This window comes from Polypterus senegalus, chromosome 10 (genome assembly GCF_016835505.1).
Source record: "Polypterus senegalus isolate Bchr_013 chromosome 10, ASM1683550v1, whole genome shotgun sequence".
NCBI classification, from domain to species: Eukaryota; Metazoa; Chordata; class Cladistia; order Polypteriformes; family Polypteridae; genus Polypterus; species Polypterus senegalus.
Window position 1 is genome coordinate 2491362 of NC_053163.1, and position 17327 is coordinate 2508688.

At 49.0% G+C, this 17327-nt stretch overlaps 1 protein-coding gene across 2 annotated transcripts; it reads left to right on the forward strand.

Annotated features, from left to right (window-relative positions):
- The first annotated feature begins 2176 nt into the window (after window positions 1-2176).
- On the forward strand, window positions 2177-16280 carry LOC120536478 (double C2-like domain-containing protein alpha). 2 transcript variants are annotated; one of them, XM_039764855.1, is made up of 11 exons: window positions 2177-2455; window positions 6555-6801; window positions 6892-6971; window positions 7043-7117; window positions 7283-7392; window positions 10134-10260; window positions 13188-13247; window positions 13458-13615; window positions 14564-14645; window positions 15017-15113; window positions 15212-16280. In XM_039764855.1, the coding sequence occupies exons 2-11, from the start codon at window positions 6561-6563 to the stop codon at window positions 15346-15348; spliced, it is 1167 nt and encodes a 388-aa protein (XP_039620789.1). In that variant the 5' UTR covers window positions 2177-2455; window positions 6555-6560; the 3' UTR covers window positions 15349-16280. The 2 variants fall into 2 exon arrangements, with proteins under 2 accessions (XP_039620789.1, XP_039620788.1); XM_039764854.1 differs by having other exon boundaries at window positions 2184-2455; window positions 6509-6801.
- Window positions 16281-17327: the final 1047 nt, after the last annotated feature.

Below are 17327 nucleotides of genomic sequence, written 5' to 3' on the forward strand. Positions count from 1 at the left end.
CCCAATAATGGCCTGCGGCACCACAAGCAGCTCTTATGAGCTCATTAGTCATTTTAAATCTCATTAAACGGCAGGCGAGGCGGCAGCCGCTTCATTAACGTGCCTGTACAGCTCTCCACGGTTGGAGAAGGCCAGAGATGCCCACACGCCCCCTGCTGGCAGGTGCGCAAGGTGCCCACAACTCGGGTGGCTTTTAGTTAATCATACCAGCCCGGCACCCGCTTCAAGTCAGGATGCTTCGCTCACTCATTCTGCCGGAGTGAGTAATTAACTCCGAAGAACAGAGGAGGGAGGATTTCGCTCCATCCGTCACCGAAGCTCTGCAGCTCTGTCATTAAATCCAAAATTACATGCGGAGACGGAGACAGCTGGATGGGGCGGGAGGGTCACAGTGCCAGAAATATAAAGATGCTGAAGGGCTGACCAAGAGGAGGAAGACAAGCTGAGCGGGATTAGACTGGCAGGGTGGGCTGAGGAAGGACACTAGTGGATAATGTTGGGAGCTGGTGGTACCAAAAAACGGACACCATAGCCTGAGGGGGAATGCAGGGAGAATTAGAGCGGACAATGGGAAAATGAGGAGGACTGCTGGCATACTGGGAAAGAAGGCTGCACGACACTGGGAGAATGGGGAAAGTGGGGTGGCCAGCTACAATGCACTGGGGAAAAAACTGGGATTAGAAAAGAAATTAAGGAGACCTCCACCACCATGGGCAGACCCAGAGAATGGAGAGGAATACTGGGAGAAAACAGGTGGGATTGAATGGGGGGCCACTGATATGCATGGAATAAATACTGGGAGACATGACAAGATTCTGGGAGAGTGACAGGGGCCGCTAAAGGCCTGAGGGGGGTACGAGTAGACAGGAGAGAAAGCTGGAAACAACAACCATCATGGGCAGCTTCAGTGACTAAAGAGGAATACTGGGAGAAAATGGGTGGAATAGACTAAGGGGCACCAATAGGTGGGAATGGAATACTGAAAGACATGACTGGATAATGGGAAAATGAGAAAATGAAGGATGGCACTGGAAGTGGTACTGATATACTGGATGTTAAGGGAAGGAGATGCTGGGAGTTCATAATAAATAATGAGACTGGAGTTGAAGACTGGGAGAATAAAGAAGGATTAGGACAGGGGTACTGGAAGAAAGGGAAAACTAAGGATTAATACCAATAAATGATAATATTACTGGGAAAGAATGCTGGAATTAAAAGGAAAATTAAATAGAAAAGGTAATGGGAGACTGGCTGAGTTACTGGGAGACCACAATAGATATAAAGAGAAGACTGGGAGAGTAAGGCCGATTAGAATTAGAGAACTGGGAGGCATTATTGGGAGACTTCTGCGGGACTGAACTGGGCACTAATAGAATGGGAAGCATATAGGCTACTGGGAGACATAATGGGATGCTGGGAGAATGAGGACAGTGAGAAGACTATTAACAGATTGAGGGGCAGCGGGGTGCAAATTCTCCCCTGTGAAAATTACAGCAGGAAGGTGACATACTGGGAGGTCTGAACAACTAGTGAGAGTTAAAGAGACTTGGGGCTTTAGAATGGGGGGGTGCACTGGGAGCTGACAGGGTACTGGGATCATTAGAAGTACAAGTATGGGAGGGCAATGGTGTACTGTGGAGAACTGAGGGGTTCCAGATTAGATTGGGGGGGCCTTAGGAGGTACCATAGGTCTCTGAGAGAATGATGAGACCTCCTAATAGACTTGGGACGGGGGTACTGGTACACCAGAAGAAAAGACTGGGATTAAAGGGAAAAATAGGGTAGGAAATTGCTGTCAGATTGAGTAGGGTCTTGGGAGACATGATAGGGTGGGATAGGAGAAGACATCACAGGGTGCTGGAAAAGATTGTGGGATACTGGGAGATCAAGAAGGATTACTGATAGAGATCATAGAGGGCTGGGAGTGACCAATCAAAGATCTGAAGAGAATGAAGGCACTACGTGCTGAACTGGGAGGGAGAGGAGCAGGACTACTGGGGGAACTGGGAAGACAGGTAGAGACCTCATCAGGGGGTGAAAGATGTAGGATGGGAAAGCTCTTAAAAAGAGAAATTAAAGAAAAGAATGCTGGGCCAGAGAAGAGAGTAAGTGAGAGGAGCAAAGATGGAATTGGAAAGGGACTTCAGAAGACGAGTGGGGGAATCCAACGAGAGAATGAGAGAGAGAGAGAGAGAGAGAGAAGGGAGGAGGCCAGGCGGCCAGGCTTCACTCTTAAACACTCGCTCGCTCGCTCAGCTCCAGCACTGCACACAGCTTCCTCGCTCTCTCTCCCTCGCTCTCTCTCCCCCTCTCTCTCACTCTTCTCGCTTTGGGACAAGGCTGGACCCCCGAATGCTCCGCCCCCTCCCCGGAGTCCTGCCTGCCTGACCTGGCTTAACTAGCAGGTCACTGCTCTCATCCACCTGAGCTCTGGAAGAGTGGCTCCATCACAGAGGTAAGCGAAGCCGAGCGGACGGGAGCAGCCAGAGGGCTGGGGCTCTGTTGCGTCTTTCTCTTTCTTTCTTTCTTTCTTTTTCTTTCTTTCTTTCTTTGGTAGCAGATTGTGCCTGCACAACCGGGGAATCAGAGAGAGGCAGATGGCTGGCACACCTGTTTCTCTCTCTGTCTTACTCATGCTCTCCATTTCCCGGAGAGATGATCATTGTATGAGGGAAGGGGGAAAAAAGAAAAAGAGAAGAGAAGGAGGAAAGATGGTAGGGCAAGCGGAGTCCTCAGTGTCACCACCAGTCACTTGGAGGCAGAAAATCAGCCAGGGTGATAAGAGTTTTTTTTGCCCCCTGTAGGAAGGGGAAGAGTGTGAAGCTCGCAAGTGGGGAGAGTGTGATGGCTGTAGATGGCGCTTGCTGTGCCACCGTACCACCTCAGCCTCACCCCCTCTGGTGCCCTGTCCTGCCTCTCCGTTCCCGCTGTTGTTTTCCTTTACTCCTTTACTCTTTCACTGTGTCCTCAGACACCATTCCATCATTAACTTGCTTCACTCCGTCTCACTCTCTATGTCTGTCTGTCTCACTTTGTTACAGATAGATAGATAGATAGATAGATAGATAGATAGATAGATAGATAGATAGAAGTGAAAGGCACTATATAATAAAATAGACTGACGCCTTTGTCACTTCCTTTCCCGTCTCCTATTTATGCCATTTTTAATCCTCATTCTCCAAGCCTGCTGTATTGGGGTGTTTCAGTATTTGCATTGGTGTGCTCATCCAGGTCTCACTCTTCATCTCACTCCTCTCAGCTCCTCTCCCTTTTTTCTCTGTGTTTCTTCCCATTGATGATCCGTCCCTTGTCCTTGTCATTAATGTACCTCGTTTTCAAATGCTGTGTTTCACTCTGTTTATATTCTTTGGGTTACCCCTAACATGTAACGGCTCCATGTCTCACTGTTTTAAACAATTTTTTCCGTCTCACTTTTTTTTCCCCATGTGATATCCTTGGAGCCCATTGCTGTCTCACTCTTTTTGTCTTTTTTTCACTCTCCTTCTTTTTGTGCTATCTTTTTTTATTCTTGTCCGTATCCTTCAGTTTTGACTTGTTGTGTTTCGCTACACTCACTTTGTTTCAGCCTTTGCCTCACTCTTTTTTATTTTTGCTGTTGTTGACAGGTTTATCCATTGTGTTGAATGTCCCTATGTCTCACTGTTCTAACCCTTTCTATCCATCTCACTCTCTTTTAATTTGTATATCCCACTGGACTCTCCATGTGTGTGTTGCACACCCCTTTTCCAACTCTTACTGAAACCATTTCAAATCGTAATGTTCAGATTTGGTTCTATTGGGGTGTCTTCCCAGGTATCACTCTTCATCTCTCATCCCTCACATTTTTTATTTGTGGCCTTGTGTTTCATCAATCAGTGATTCATCTTTTCTCTCCTTTTCAATCTTGTCCATTTCCTTTAGTTTTTACCTATTGTGTTTCACCCCACTTGCTTTGTCTCGCCCTCTGCCTCACTCCTTTTTCATTTCTATTTTTATTTTTATATCCTACTGTAGCCTGTTACTGTCTCACTCTGATTCTATATCTCTCTCTTCCAGTTGCTGCGTACACCTGTTTCCACGTCTTTCCCCTTCTTCCTCAAGCAATTTAAAATTCTACTTTTCAAAATCTGCTCTCCTGGCACGTTTGAGTTATTAGTATTGATTTGGTCTTCTGGGTATCACTCTTCATCTCACTCCTCTCGATTTTCACTTTTTCTCTATTCCCCCTCACTGATTTGTCTTTTGTCAATTGTATTCCATTTTCACCTGTTGTGTCTTTATGTCTCATCCCACTCACTCTGTATCACTCCTGTTTTTTTTTTAGATTTTTATCACTTATTCTAGCCAGCTGGGTTATTTCTCACGTGAAATGTCTCCACTTTTCTAACCAGTTTCATCATTTCATTCTTTTTAATTTTCGCTTGTTACTGTCACACTCTCTTCACCCACTTACACACTCTTCTTCTCTGTTTGCCTCACTCTCAGACTCAGTGGTCCCATAACTTTTCTTTTTTACATTTTACTCCCTGTTTTCTTTCTTTCTCTCCCCTCTACCATTTCTCTGCTCCTTTTATCTAAGCTTACCCCATGTCACACTCTCACCCCCATTGTTTTCTGTCTAACACTGAACTCTCATGTTTTGCTTTTATTGTGCCACCCTTTTATTTCTTTCTCTCACCTTCACTCCAGCTGGCGTCTTTTTCTTGTTCCTGCTCTTCTCTTGACTTTCATAGGTTTTCTTCATTTCTTTCCTTTCCTTGTCACTCTTATCCTACCATATTGAAGTCCTCATTCTCACTCCAGTCTCCATTGCTGTATCTCACCCTTCTTTTTTCCCCATTGCCAGTCCCACCTTTCCTCCTTTCCACGACCTCACTTCTTAGACTTATTTATGGTGTTTATATGTATGTATGCGTGTGTACTTTTACCTCTGTGCCTCGTGCAGAGCACTATCGCTCGTCTCACTTCTCACCCCTGCTCCTTCGACTGCTTCAGTCTTTTATGTCTCAGTGCCACTCATCCTTCTCCCTTATTCTACTGTATTGCTTTAATTCACCTCTGCACTGCCTTGTAAATGTCACTCTCTGACTCACTCTCTGTCTCACTTGCCTTTCCCCCCTTCTTTTAACTCAGTCTTTTCTCCTATTGAGGTTTTCTCACCCCAGTTCACAATCGCCATGTCTCACTCCCTCCCCAGGTGGGTGTTGGTCACCCCCAGTTCCTTTGCCTTTCCTACTGTTTTCTGCCTCAGCTTTCTCACTCCTGAACACTTGCTGATTCTTCTCACTTTATTAGATCTGCTGCTTTGTTTCTGAACTACAGCACTTCCACCTTCCTCTTTTTCAGTGTGTATCCACTCTTGCCACTCTTTTCATCACTCCCAGTCTCATGTCACATGATAAACTCTTCATTAAAAAAACTGACAAAGTCCTGTTTCACTTTTTTCACTCCATGTTTCCCTCTCTCTGCTTGACTTTATCTCCCCTTTCTTTCTGTCACTCCTTCCTTCCATTCTTCTCACTCCCTTGGGCACTAATTTTGCAGAGTCACTCACTTCATAAAGCCTTGTGTCCCCCCCTCATTCTCACTTTCTGTTTCACTAATTGTGCATTTTTACTAGAGCTCCCCACCTCCTCTCACGGTCTCCCTGACACTCTGTGTACATCACATGTCTAGCCCTATCTCCCTGTATCACTAATTTTGCACTTGTAACTACATCAGTGTGTCACTCTCTCTCTTACTCATTATCCTCACTTCTAATATCTGGACCAGTTTCACTCTGTCCCACTCTTCTCACTCTTCTTACTCCCTGAGTCACTAATTGTGTATTTTTACTACTGCCTCCCTCTCTGCTTCTGTGCTTCATACATGTTAGCCAAGTTCATTGGGTCTCACTCCTTTCACTCTGTGTCACCAATAGTGCACTTTTACATAAGCGCCCATCTCTCACTCTCACCCCCATTTCCTGTAGTTGACACATCTGAACTTGTTTCATTCTCACTCTGTCCCACTTTCTATATCACTACTTTTACACTTTTAGTACACCATCTTCTCAATCGCTGAATAATCTCAATCTCTCTGCTTCACACATCTGGCCCTGTCTCACTCTCTGTGCACTTTTACTAGAGCTCCCACATCTTACTCTCCATCTCTTTTTCTATGGCCCCATGTCATTTTGTCCCACTCTGTCTCACTCCCTGTATCACAAACCTTGCACTTTCACTCGCAGCCCCACCACTCACTCTTCACACTCTCTCCCACCTCTACTCTTGTCTTTGTCTGTCTGCTGTGCTTCCCTTTTTCCTCTTCCACGCCACTCCCCCACCTCACTTTTTCATCTCACTCACACTGTCACTTGGCTGAGCCTGTTTCTTTCCTCTCACACCCTGTGTCACTCTCTGTATCTCACTGGCTCACTGCTGACTCCTTCCTTGTTTGCCCCCCCACCATGTATAGAGCTCCTTTCTCACTCCTCACTCTTCCCTTTTCTGTCTTTTGACCCCCTCAGCTGGATGACTGTGCGCCGCGGTAACAAACTCACCATATCGATACAGGAGCACATGGCCATTGATGTCTGTCCCGGTCCCATCAGACCCATCCGGCAGATCTCCGATTACTTCCCCCGCTACTCCCCCACCGGGCCTGGCCCACAGTCAGCAGATGGAGGTCACTGCCCAGCAGAGGGCGCCCTGCAGCAGGAGAGCCCAGGGGTGAGAGATGGCCGGCTAGGGGCCCAGCGTAGTCTGACGTCCTCGGCGGACACGTCGGCTGAAATAGACAGCTGTGACAGTGATGACTCGAGTGAGTGTGACCGCTGTCCTGTCCGTCCGTCTGTCTCTTTGTACTGCCTGAGCACAACTGACAGATGCACACTTTGTTTCTCCTTCACAGCATCCTTGGGGACCCTGGAGTTCACCCTCCTATATGACAGGCACACGAGCTCCCTGCACTGCACCATCATCAAGGCCAAGGTAAGATGGCCCTCTGTCCGTCCGTCCGTCTGTCTGTCCAACAAGCCCTCACTCACCTTTCTCTCTCCCAGGGGCTGAAGCCCATGGACTTCAATGGACTGGCTGACCCCTACGTCAAGCTGCACCTGCTGCCCGGCGCATGTAAGGTCTGTCTGTCTGTCTGTCTGACGCGTTTGTATTGTACTGGTGACCACCTCTAGTCCACCATCTGACCGCTAGGGAATGATGACACACAAGGATGGAGGACATTAAATGGGGTGACTGTGCAGGCCAGGAAACCCGCAGCTAACTCACCGTCCATTTTAAAACAGGCCAACAAGCTGAAGACACGGACTGTGCGCAACACACTGAACCCCGTGTGGAACGAGATGCTGACATACGTGGGGATCACCGAGGAGGACATGAGCCGCAAGACCCTGAGGTAGGTGGGGAGACCACCGTTGAAATTGGTGTGGGGTGTGGGGAAGAAGGAAGAAGGTAAAATACAAGTCAGCCATCTGTCTGTATAACTGTTATATAGCGCCTTTCAGTGCTAAAGTTGTGCCTGGTGTCTGCTTGTGTCAGTTGGTTGCGCCCCCTGCAGGCCACACTATCTATTTGTCTATCTATTATATAGTGCCTTTCCTGACTACCTATCATATAGTGCCTAAGTATCTGTGTAATTTTATGATCTTGCCGACTATACTAAAAGTGATATCTATCTATCTATCTATCTATCTATCTATCTATTTATCTATTATATAGTGCCTTTCATATCTATCTATCTATCATATAGTGCTATCATAAAGTCTCTCTCTGTCTTTCATATTTAGCTCTACTATATAATGCCTGTCGTCTCTATATAGCGTCTTTCGTTTCTCTCTCCATACAGGGAGTCTGCGGCGGTTAAATGAAAAAATGAAAGACAATTGAGAGCCAAGCGAAGTCTCCCTGCGGAGTGCCGCAGACCACGGGGTGGGGATTAGGGGGTTTGTGGCCGTCTGTACAGTTGAATGAGGGGTGGATGGCAGCAGGACAGATAACCGAAAGCCCCCTGCCGTGGTGGGCTCTACTCGCCCCTTCATCCCCGCGTCGCTTGGTGCGTCTCTCTCTCTGTCTTCTGCCAGCTTTGTTTTTATTGCCGCCTTAACCTCCAAGTCACTCCGATGATTTATTTCTGCGCGTGTGTCTTGATTTTTTTTTCTCCCCCCACTCCGCACGTCACGTCACATCAGTAAAGCCATTTTTAATTGAATGGTGCGGCCAAGGCAGAGACAGAGATGAGGCATCGCGCTCGATTGAGGGGGGATTTGAGGCAGAGAGAGACAGGCGGATCAAGAGAAGGCGAGCGCCCAGGCCGCCATGCCGCACAGTCGGGATGAATTATTAATGCCGTGCGGCGCGCTTTTCTGCCGGTCCAGGCTTCCCGTCTGTGCGGCTGACAGTTGATCCATCACTGCCATGGCCACCTCGGGCCTGGCACAGTCAAACCAAAGGTCAGCCGTCCACCCGCTGCTCCTCAGACTGCCCGGTCAGCCAGCCCGCCTGCACCGCCAAAGCCCCCGCCCGCCCCGATCCCGCAGCCTGCCGCCCCCCGCTGATGGACAGAACTGGGTCGCACGCGAGGCGCTCCGCCGCAGGGTCGGCTCTTTATTGACTCGCTTCTCGTCCCCCGCAGAGATGCGGTGACCTTTAAGGAGGACGCGGTTTGCCGACACAGCGCCCCCTTGTCACCCGCGTCCCCGCCCAGCGTGTGCAGCCGCCGCCGCCTCCCGGGACACTCCGACGCGCTAATTGGGCTTTGGATGTGATCTGTGGCTTCAGCTAATTAATTCCAAAATTGTTTTATTACGAAATTAGCGCGTTTCAGAGCTCATCTGCAAAATCACAACCTTTTAAGGTAATTAAATAAACGAGCGCCTCTTGAGCCCGGGGGGCACCTGGTTTGAAGATGAACGGTTGGGGCTGGGCGCTGACGCTGGAGACATTCTGAGCACGGAGGTCACCACCACAACATGGCTACGCGTAGGGGACGGAGTGACCAGAGGGGGTCATCTGAACAGAAGTGCCAAGTGTAGAGAGGTCACTTAAGAGAGAGAAAAAGGGAGAAGGAGAGACTGGTGGGGTCAGCCATGAAGAAGAACTGAGCAAAGAGGTCACTGTGTCACACACACACACACACCGATTAGAGATGGCCACAGGGGCTCAGTTAGACATCATCACACTGAGTGTAAAAAGTAGAGTGATAGAATGGAACTGAGCACAGGGGTCCATCCAACTGAGGTTGGCCAGAGGGGTCATCTGAACACCAGCACTGAGTGTAAAAAGGTCACGCCGAGTGCCCAGGATTCATACAGATGGCATCAGTAATGACCACAAGGGTCATTCATGGAGAAGAACCGAGAAAAGATATCACCAAGTCACACATAGTAGCAATGACCAGAGGCATCACACAGGGAGAAAACAGACATACAGACTACAGAAGAAGTGACCAGAGGGGTCAGTTAAAAAGAAGAACTGAGCCAGGAGGTCACCGAGTCACACACTGCAGTAATGACCAGAGGGGTCATCTGAACATGAAAGTGAAGCCCAAGTCTCACCCAGACAACAGAACAAGTGACCACGGAGGTCAGTCATGGAGATGAACTGTGCAGAAAGGTCAGCAAGTCAAAGGCAAAGCAGTGACGGCCGTAGGGATTAGTTAGACGTGTTGAGTGTGAGTCGTACAGACTGCAGAAGACGTGACCACATTGGTCAGTGACAAAGACGGCCTGAGGAAACAGGTCAATAGTCTAATGGGCAGGAAGATCGCTTATACAAAGGGACTGCGCTCTGGGGTCTCACGCACACACAGTGACAGTTCTGTTCAGATGTGCACACCATTACCAGCCACAGCGGTCACTAATTCAGAAAGATGGCATCCTGCCGTGACCTGTGACAACATGGCTACCAAATCAGTGACCACAAGGGTGCACACAGATCACAAATACAGCTGCAGTGACCAGGGCTGGGGGGGTCATTCAGTCTTTACTAAAGGACTGGCACCTGGGTGCCCAGACATGGCAGCGTCGTATACGGTGGTGGTGGTCTCTCATACATGCAAGAGCACTGGACAGAGCGGTCAGTCATACACTACCAATCCAGCACTGGGCACCACTAACTCACCGGCCCTCTCATTCCCAGGGTGTCGGTCTGTGATGAGGACAAGCTGACCCACAACGAGTTCATCGGCGAGTCTCGTGTTGCCCTCCGGAGACTGAAGCCCAATCAGGAGAAGCACTTCAACATCTGCCTGGAGCCCCAGGCACCGGTAAGTGGACCCCCACAACTTCAAAACTGACCTAAAAAACTTAAAGGTGGCCTGGTCCTAAACTCCAGATCAGGCCTGCGGCCTGCATTGACAAAAAGGCCCAGGCCTAGGAATCCAAATGGGAGAGGGGAACCATATGAACCCCTGGTACAAAGAACAAAACAGTGCCTTTACAATAATAATATAAAAGTATATTTGGAAGAGTATTCAAAAAATAAATAACGCAGGATAGAATTTCAAAAATGGTCCAGGAAGAGGAGAACAACAGAGAACAAAATCCAAATCTGAACGACAAAAACTACAGGGTAGAGCAAAAGCAAAATAATCAAAACCAAGAACTTACAAAATCCTCATGAGAAAAAAGAATTTATAATGAGGGGCCGGAAAACACAAACAAGACCTAATGAGGCATCTCAGGCCTTTAAACAGCCAATCCCCCCACCGCACACAGCAGCTGCCACATCAGGAGGCCACGCCCACCTCGTGCAGGATGCCTCTCACCCTTTAGCCAGGCAGCAGGAGGAACTTCTACATCAGGAGGCCCTGCCCCCTTGGGCTCAACATGCAGAGAACCCTGAGAAGACAGCAGCTGGCACATGAGCAGCCCTGCTTCCCTTTGGGCCAGACAGAAGCAGTTGTGTCAGGATGTCTCACCCACTTAGGCCAGGCAGTAACTGCTGCGTCAGGAGGCCACACCCACTTCAGGCAGAACAGCAGCTGATTGGTCAGGAGGCCCTAACTTGTGCTAGACAGAATCCCATGCCCTTTTGGGCAGGACAGTAGCTGCAGAATCAGGATCCCTCACTCTCTTGAACCAGGCAGCAGGAGGAGACCCCGCCCCCTGCTCCCAGATGGCAACTTATACATAAGGAGGCCCCTCCCCCTTAGGCTCAACATTCAGAGAACAAGGAAGATAGCAAACTGAAGTGACGTGACAGGAGGACGAAAAGAAAATGACAGAATAATGACAATAGAAGAGAAATTAGCAAAGCCACACCTAGTAGTAATAATAATAATAATAATAATAATAATAATAATACATTTTACAGAAAAAAATAAATAAAATTAAAAAAGCTAAATCCAGCTGAAGAAGCCCTGGCAAAACGATATCAATAAGTGGAGGGAGTTTATGGTCGGGTACTAGCGGGAGTCCACTGAAGCACAGTGTGGCTGCCCACATGCAACACCCAAATGGTAAGAAACGCTGGCAGACGCTTGAACTCTGAATTTTAGTTGAAATGCTGACAGGGTGGCCAGCAGGTGAGCTCATCCTGGTCATTTCTAGAATGGGGTCGGCTCCTCCTCCCTCATTTATCGGTCCATCCTAATATTAGTAGATCTAGACATGCAAGTCAAAGAGTTGGGGGTCTCTGCTGATTTAGTAGCAATCAAATGCATGGAGACTGACCGGGAGCCTGTCGGTCAGATGACTGGCGCCAGCTTCCCATGCCAGGATCCTGTATCTCTCACCACAAGGAGCAGCCGGAGCTATGGTGAGAATGGTAGAGACGCCAGGGCTCATCTTCCGGTGCATTCGTGACTCTTCATCCTTTTGTACAGAGCGACCAGACTGGACTGGCAGGCTCTTCTGCCTTTCCGTTTTCAAGTCACTTCATACTTTATGGCAGTTCCATGATTTGGACCTTCTGTCTTTTAGCCTCTGATTTTTCATACAGCGTTCTCCCTTTGACATTTGTCGTTTAAGATCATGAGGGATGTAAGGTGAAAACTTCAAAGGTTCTGACTTTTACCTTTCTGTCTCCATATTTGAATGCTACTTTGAGTCCTGTTCACCGTATTCTCTGGGTGTTTTCCTCCAAATGTCACTGCGGCGTGTCTTAGACTGTCAGTAGTTGAATGTTTCACCGTTATCTCCAGGGCTTCTAAATGTGAATCTCCACAGATGTCCTGACCGTTACATCTGATATGTCCTGCTTCTCTCCAGCTGTGCCTCGGGTTCAAATGCGGAGTTGGCATCTCCTCCATGTGTGTCTGTCTAGGGTCTCCTCCTTCTGTGTTGGGGTGTTTGACCCCCAGGAGTGTGTCCTTTATGATGGACAGGCATCCCATCTGAGGTTAGTTCTGACCCCAGTGCTGCCAGGATAAGCTCTGGACACAAGTGCCACAGATAAGGAGAGAGTGAGTTTAGATTCGTCCTTTCAACTTTGTCCATGTCTCAACTGTTCAAGTTCATGTTTGGCATGACGTTTATACATTTTGAACCCGTGTCTGACATTTTCTCTCTTCTGTGTTGGACGTTTTTGCTCCCAGATGTCCCACTTGATGGTTTCATTATTCACAGTTCACTTTGACCTTTGCCTTTGGTCTCCACGTCCGTCCTCAGCGACGGTTCAGAGTTTGGCTCAGAAGGAGGCTTTGCTTGATGTTGACTCTTTAAATTGACAGACTCCACAGGTCGGGTTTATTCTTTTTTAACAGACACTACCAGGTCTCCCAAAGTTTGCAGTTTTCCACCTGATTTATAGGCCAGTTAATCCCGGTCACTTACTGGTCACACCTGCTGGACGTTATGTGGGTGATGAGTCTGGGCAGTCATTGGCGGTGTGGGCTTGTTAGGTGAGCATTTCTACCTTATGTCATCTGGCGTCTACGGCCTTGAAAGGCTCACCCAACTAAAATGGCCCCCCTCCAACTGTCCACCCTAAAGCTACATCTCTGGGGGTTTATCTGACCAAATGGTCATGTAGGAAGGGCTTCCCGGCTGATCCCAGTATTGGAGGAAGCACCAAGGGTGCCTCCCGATTTCCTCATGCTGACCTTGTACCCTGGCAGCTCTAGCACAAGTAAGGTCTGCTACTTCCTGTTCATGTGACACGTTAGGACCAATGGGATGCTGTCCAGCTGGTCCAGGATGTCAAACCGTTTCAAGTCCTTTCTCTTCTTCTTCTACTTCTTCTCTCTTGCAGCTCTCATCCCCTTCAGCAATGTCCACCGCTCTCAGAGGGATTTCCTGCTACCTAAAAGAGGTGAGGAGGATGATGGAATGACAGCCAACAGACTGGGGGGCATTGGAGAAGGACAGACAGACAAGAATAGAGGAGGGCCAGACTGTCAGCAGGACACGTGAAGAGAAAGACAAAGGGAAGGTGGACAGACAGACAGACAGACCGGTGGGTGAAAGTGGGTATCTAGGGCAGACCTCTCTCCCTCACTGTGCCATTTCTCTCCAACCCCAGCTGGAGCAGGCTGAGGAGCGCCCCCTGGAGGAGAGGGGCCGGCTGCTACTCTCCCTGCAGTTTAGTACCCAGCGAGGTGGCCTCATCGTTGGCATTATCCGCTGTGCCCACCTGGCAGCCATGGATGTGAATGGCTTCTCAGATCCTTATGTGAAAACGTGAGTGGCCTCTGCTCGCCTCTTCTCTCTTCCTCCTTTTTCTCCTCTCTGTTTGCTCTTGCCTCCTCTCTTTCTTCTCCTCTCCCCTATTTCTGTCTTTGTTTTTGTCTACATCCTCACTTTTCTCTTTTCCTTTTTTCCTGCCTTCTCTCTCTCCCTTTGACCTCCTTTCTCCCTTTCGATATGTTCACTCGCATTTTTTCTTCCTTTTGTCTTTTTCTTTATCCCTCTTTCTATGCCTCACCTCTCTTTCTCTTCCCTCATTCTTTTTCTCCATATACCCCTTACCCTCTCCTTTATGCTCTGTTTCCTTATCTCCCTCTGTCCTTGCTCATTCCCTATATACCCTCGCTCATCTTTTCCTCTCTTCTTTGCTCTTTCTCATCCATTCTTCCTCTTTTCTATCCAGTTCTTTATTTTCTCCACTTCTCCCTTCATCCATTTACGCTTCTCCTTTACTCTCTTTTTCCTTCTCTTCCTTTATCCCTGTTCATTCCCTCCACCCCTCTTTGACCTCCTCCTCTCTCCTTTATCTTTCATCTTATTTTGTCTTCCTTTCATTCTTATTCTCTCCTCTCCCGTTTTCTTCTCCTTTTGTCCCTCTTCTTTATTCGTTCTCTTCTTCGTCCTCCTCCTTCCTTCTTTCTGCCCCCACCCGCTCCCCCGCATCTTTCCGCCTAATTACCGCCGCGTTGCTCAGATCGCTTATCCCTTCATTTACTGAAAACAACGGCAGCTGCTGTCAAACACGGCGCGCGCTAATGAGAGCGGCGGTGGAGCCCCCCATACACGCACCCCCATGCCTTTCCTCCTCTTCTCTCAGAGTCCTCACGCCCCCTCTTCTTCCTCCATTTCTCTATCGCTCTCGAATTCTTCCTCTCTGTCTGCCTATCATCCTCCGTGTGTGTGAAGTGACATTCCTGTCCACCTCCGTTCCTCTCCCCTCAGGTACTTGAAACCGGACACACATAAGCGGTCCAAACACAAAACCGTGGTGAAGAAAAAGACCCTGAATCCCGAGTTCAATGAGGTACGGCGGCCGTTACGGGGTGCCCTTGTGCCCTGCCTGGTGTGTCCGCCCGCGTGTCTGTCCACTTTGACGCCGCTCGGTGGGCCTCCAGCCCCACGACGTGCTCAGCTTTCGTCGTCTGTGCCTGTGCTCAGTGGTGCTTTATGTGTTCGTTGGTGGTGGTCGCCCCGTCTCGTGGGATGTTTGTCAAACGACTGATTTAAAACCGGTTAGGTCAGGGTGGACCGCTTTAGGGTGCGCCTCGGCTCTGCTTGGCCCGACTGCGGCTTGCACTGCGGTCTCTTGTGCCCTCTAGTGGTGGCAAGCAGAAATGAATTGAGCAAAGTTGGCGAAGCTCTCCGGTGACCACTGCGTTCTCTCCTTCTTTCCAGGAATTCTTCTACGAGATCAGCCACGATGAGCTGACCAGCAAGACCCTGGAAGTAACCGTGTGGGACTACGACCTCGGCAAGTCCAACGACTTTATAGGTGAGGAGACACTTTTGTGTGAACGGCGGCACAGAGGCGCTATATGATACGAACGTTCACGATTGTACGTTTTTCCTTTTTTTTTTTTGTGTTTTAAGGCGGAGCGACTCTCGGTCTTAACGCCAAAGGTGACTGCCTTCGACATTGGTTCGACTGCCTGAAGAACAAAGACCGCAAGGTAGAACAGTGGCACACGCTGACCAACGAGCTGCCGGGCTCCGCGTTCAGCGACTGACTGAATGGCGAGCTGCGGACAGTGCCGGGGGCTCCTGCTTCTCTCGCTCTCGGTTAGTGATGTGCCCAGTGGCACACTCGGAGAGCGAACGGCGACGGATTGTCGGATGTGGAATTTAAAAAAGCAAACAACACAAATAAACGCTACTCTGCCACACATTTTTCCAAGATATTTTTTGGCCGTGGACGAAACAAAATCTCATCCGCGGGGAGAGCCGGGCATTCATCGGTAACATGCATTGGAAGAAATTACGCTTGGAAGACTCCTAGAATTTTTTTTCCTAGACAGCTACACACCACTTGGAGTTTAAAGAAGACAAGACGAGTGGAATATTCACCCATGAAGCCGCTCGGGTCACCCCTGAGTCATCAGCTTCTTCCAACTGGTGTGTCACTACCTTTAAATGGCCACTCGTTGGCAGCATCTCTCGCTATCTCGTGGTCCAACACCGAATGAGCGTCACAGCCCGGAATAATAATTAAAAAACACAAACAATACAAGAAAAGTCATTCTGCTAATGTGCGTCGTGTGTAGCTGCTAAGCGGTGCCGAGCCGCGCCGAGCCGAGCCGAGCCGAACGCTGACACGTGCTTCCAGACTTCTCTGTCGTCTCTTTGTGAATTCGTGCCAATCTGTGCGGAGGGCACCGCGCCGCATGCACCTGCCTGGCCCGGGAGGGACGCCCCCTCTCCGGGGTCCTTTCTCTCGTGTTTGAGCGCTCCTCGTTCTAAATGTTGTCCCAGTGCCTTTGCTACAATTGTTCTGATAACAGATTCTTTATTGTACTTTTTTATTATTGATATTATTCTTGATATTCTCGTGTGCCTGTTGACCGTTTGTGAATATGCAAATTACGATCAGAGTCTTTCTATGTATGCTTTCCTTTTTTCCAGAATGACTTCATGTATAAGAATAAATCGTACTGATTGCTCATTGGTTGCCGTGTTCTTTGTCTATATCGTGGGCGGAGTTGGACATTTAGGCTTGGGGGAGCCACACAACCCAGAACAAATAATTACATTTCTGTATTTTAGGGTCTCCCTGCACCCCCATAGCATATGCTGCCTCTGCCAGGTGATGGGCAGTGCCCGGTCTCCACCAGTCATAGTGCTTAGAGTTCTGTTTTCTGCTCCCTGAGCCCCGTGGCCCCCATACTCTGCCGTAAATGTGCGGCTCTGTCATCTCAGCAGAGGACGTCTCCTCAAGGTCTCTTACAATGGCCGTTGGGGTCACCACCCTGCACCATGGCCCACTATTCCAGGTTGCTCGGTCTGGCTGACTCTCAGAAGAGACCTCGTGATCCTGGGAACACTCGAAGCTGCACATGCGGTTTGATCCCCTCGGCCTGAGGTCTACGGAGGGGCTTTATGGCTTGAAGGTCTCTTGTCCTGACACGCAGCGTGAATTGCGGCACCTTCTCTACCCGTGCCTTTCTAAATGACGTCCGGGCCATTCAGTTGGTCACAACTCAAGTTCTGGAAACATCTCAAGGAGACTTAAAGCAAACTGGAGGAAGGGCCACACTAAAGCCCCCGAATTATTTTTTGTTTGTTTGATTTTTAATAAATTTGCAAATCTTTGTGAAAACCTCACTTTGTCATTGTGGGCCAGTGAGTGTGGACTGAGGGGCACAAACACCAAATTGAGATTTCAAACACAACACAGTGCGCACAAAGTCAACGCGACTCTTCTGCTGGCTGTTGCCCCTTTAAGCCCACAGACAGACAGACAGACAGAAGCTCAGGGCGCCAAGTTAAAGCAGTAAGAAGTGTTTTTAATCCTCCTTCTTCTATAAACAGGGCCCTGAGCACCACAGCCACAATACAAATCATCAAACACCATCCTCTTCCTCCTGCGCTCCTCCACCCGACTCCGGCTCGCTTGCTGGGTCTCCACCAGTCCTTTATATGGCCCTTGAACCAGAAGGACTTCTGTCCTTTTGTCCACCTGGAAGTACTTCGGAGCTTCCATCCTCATGAC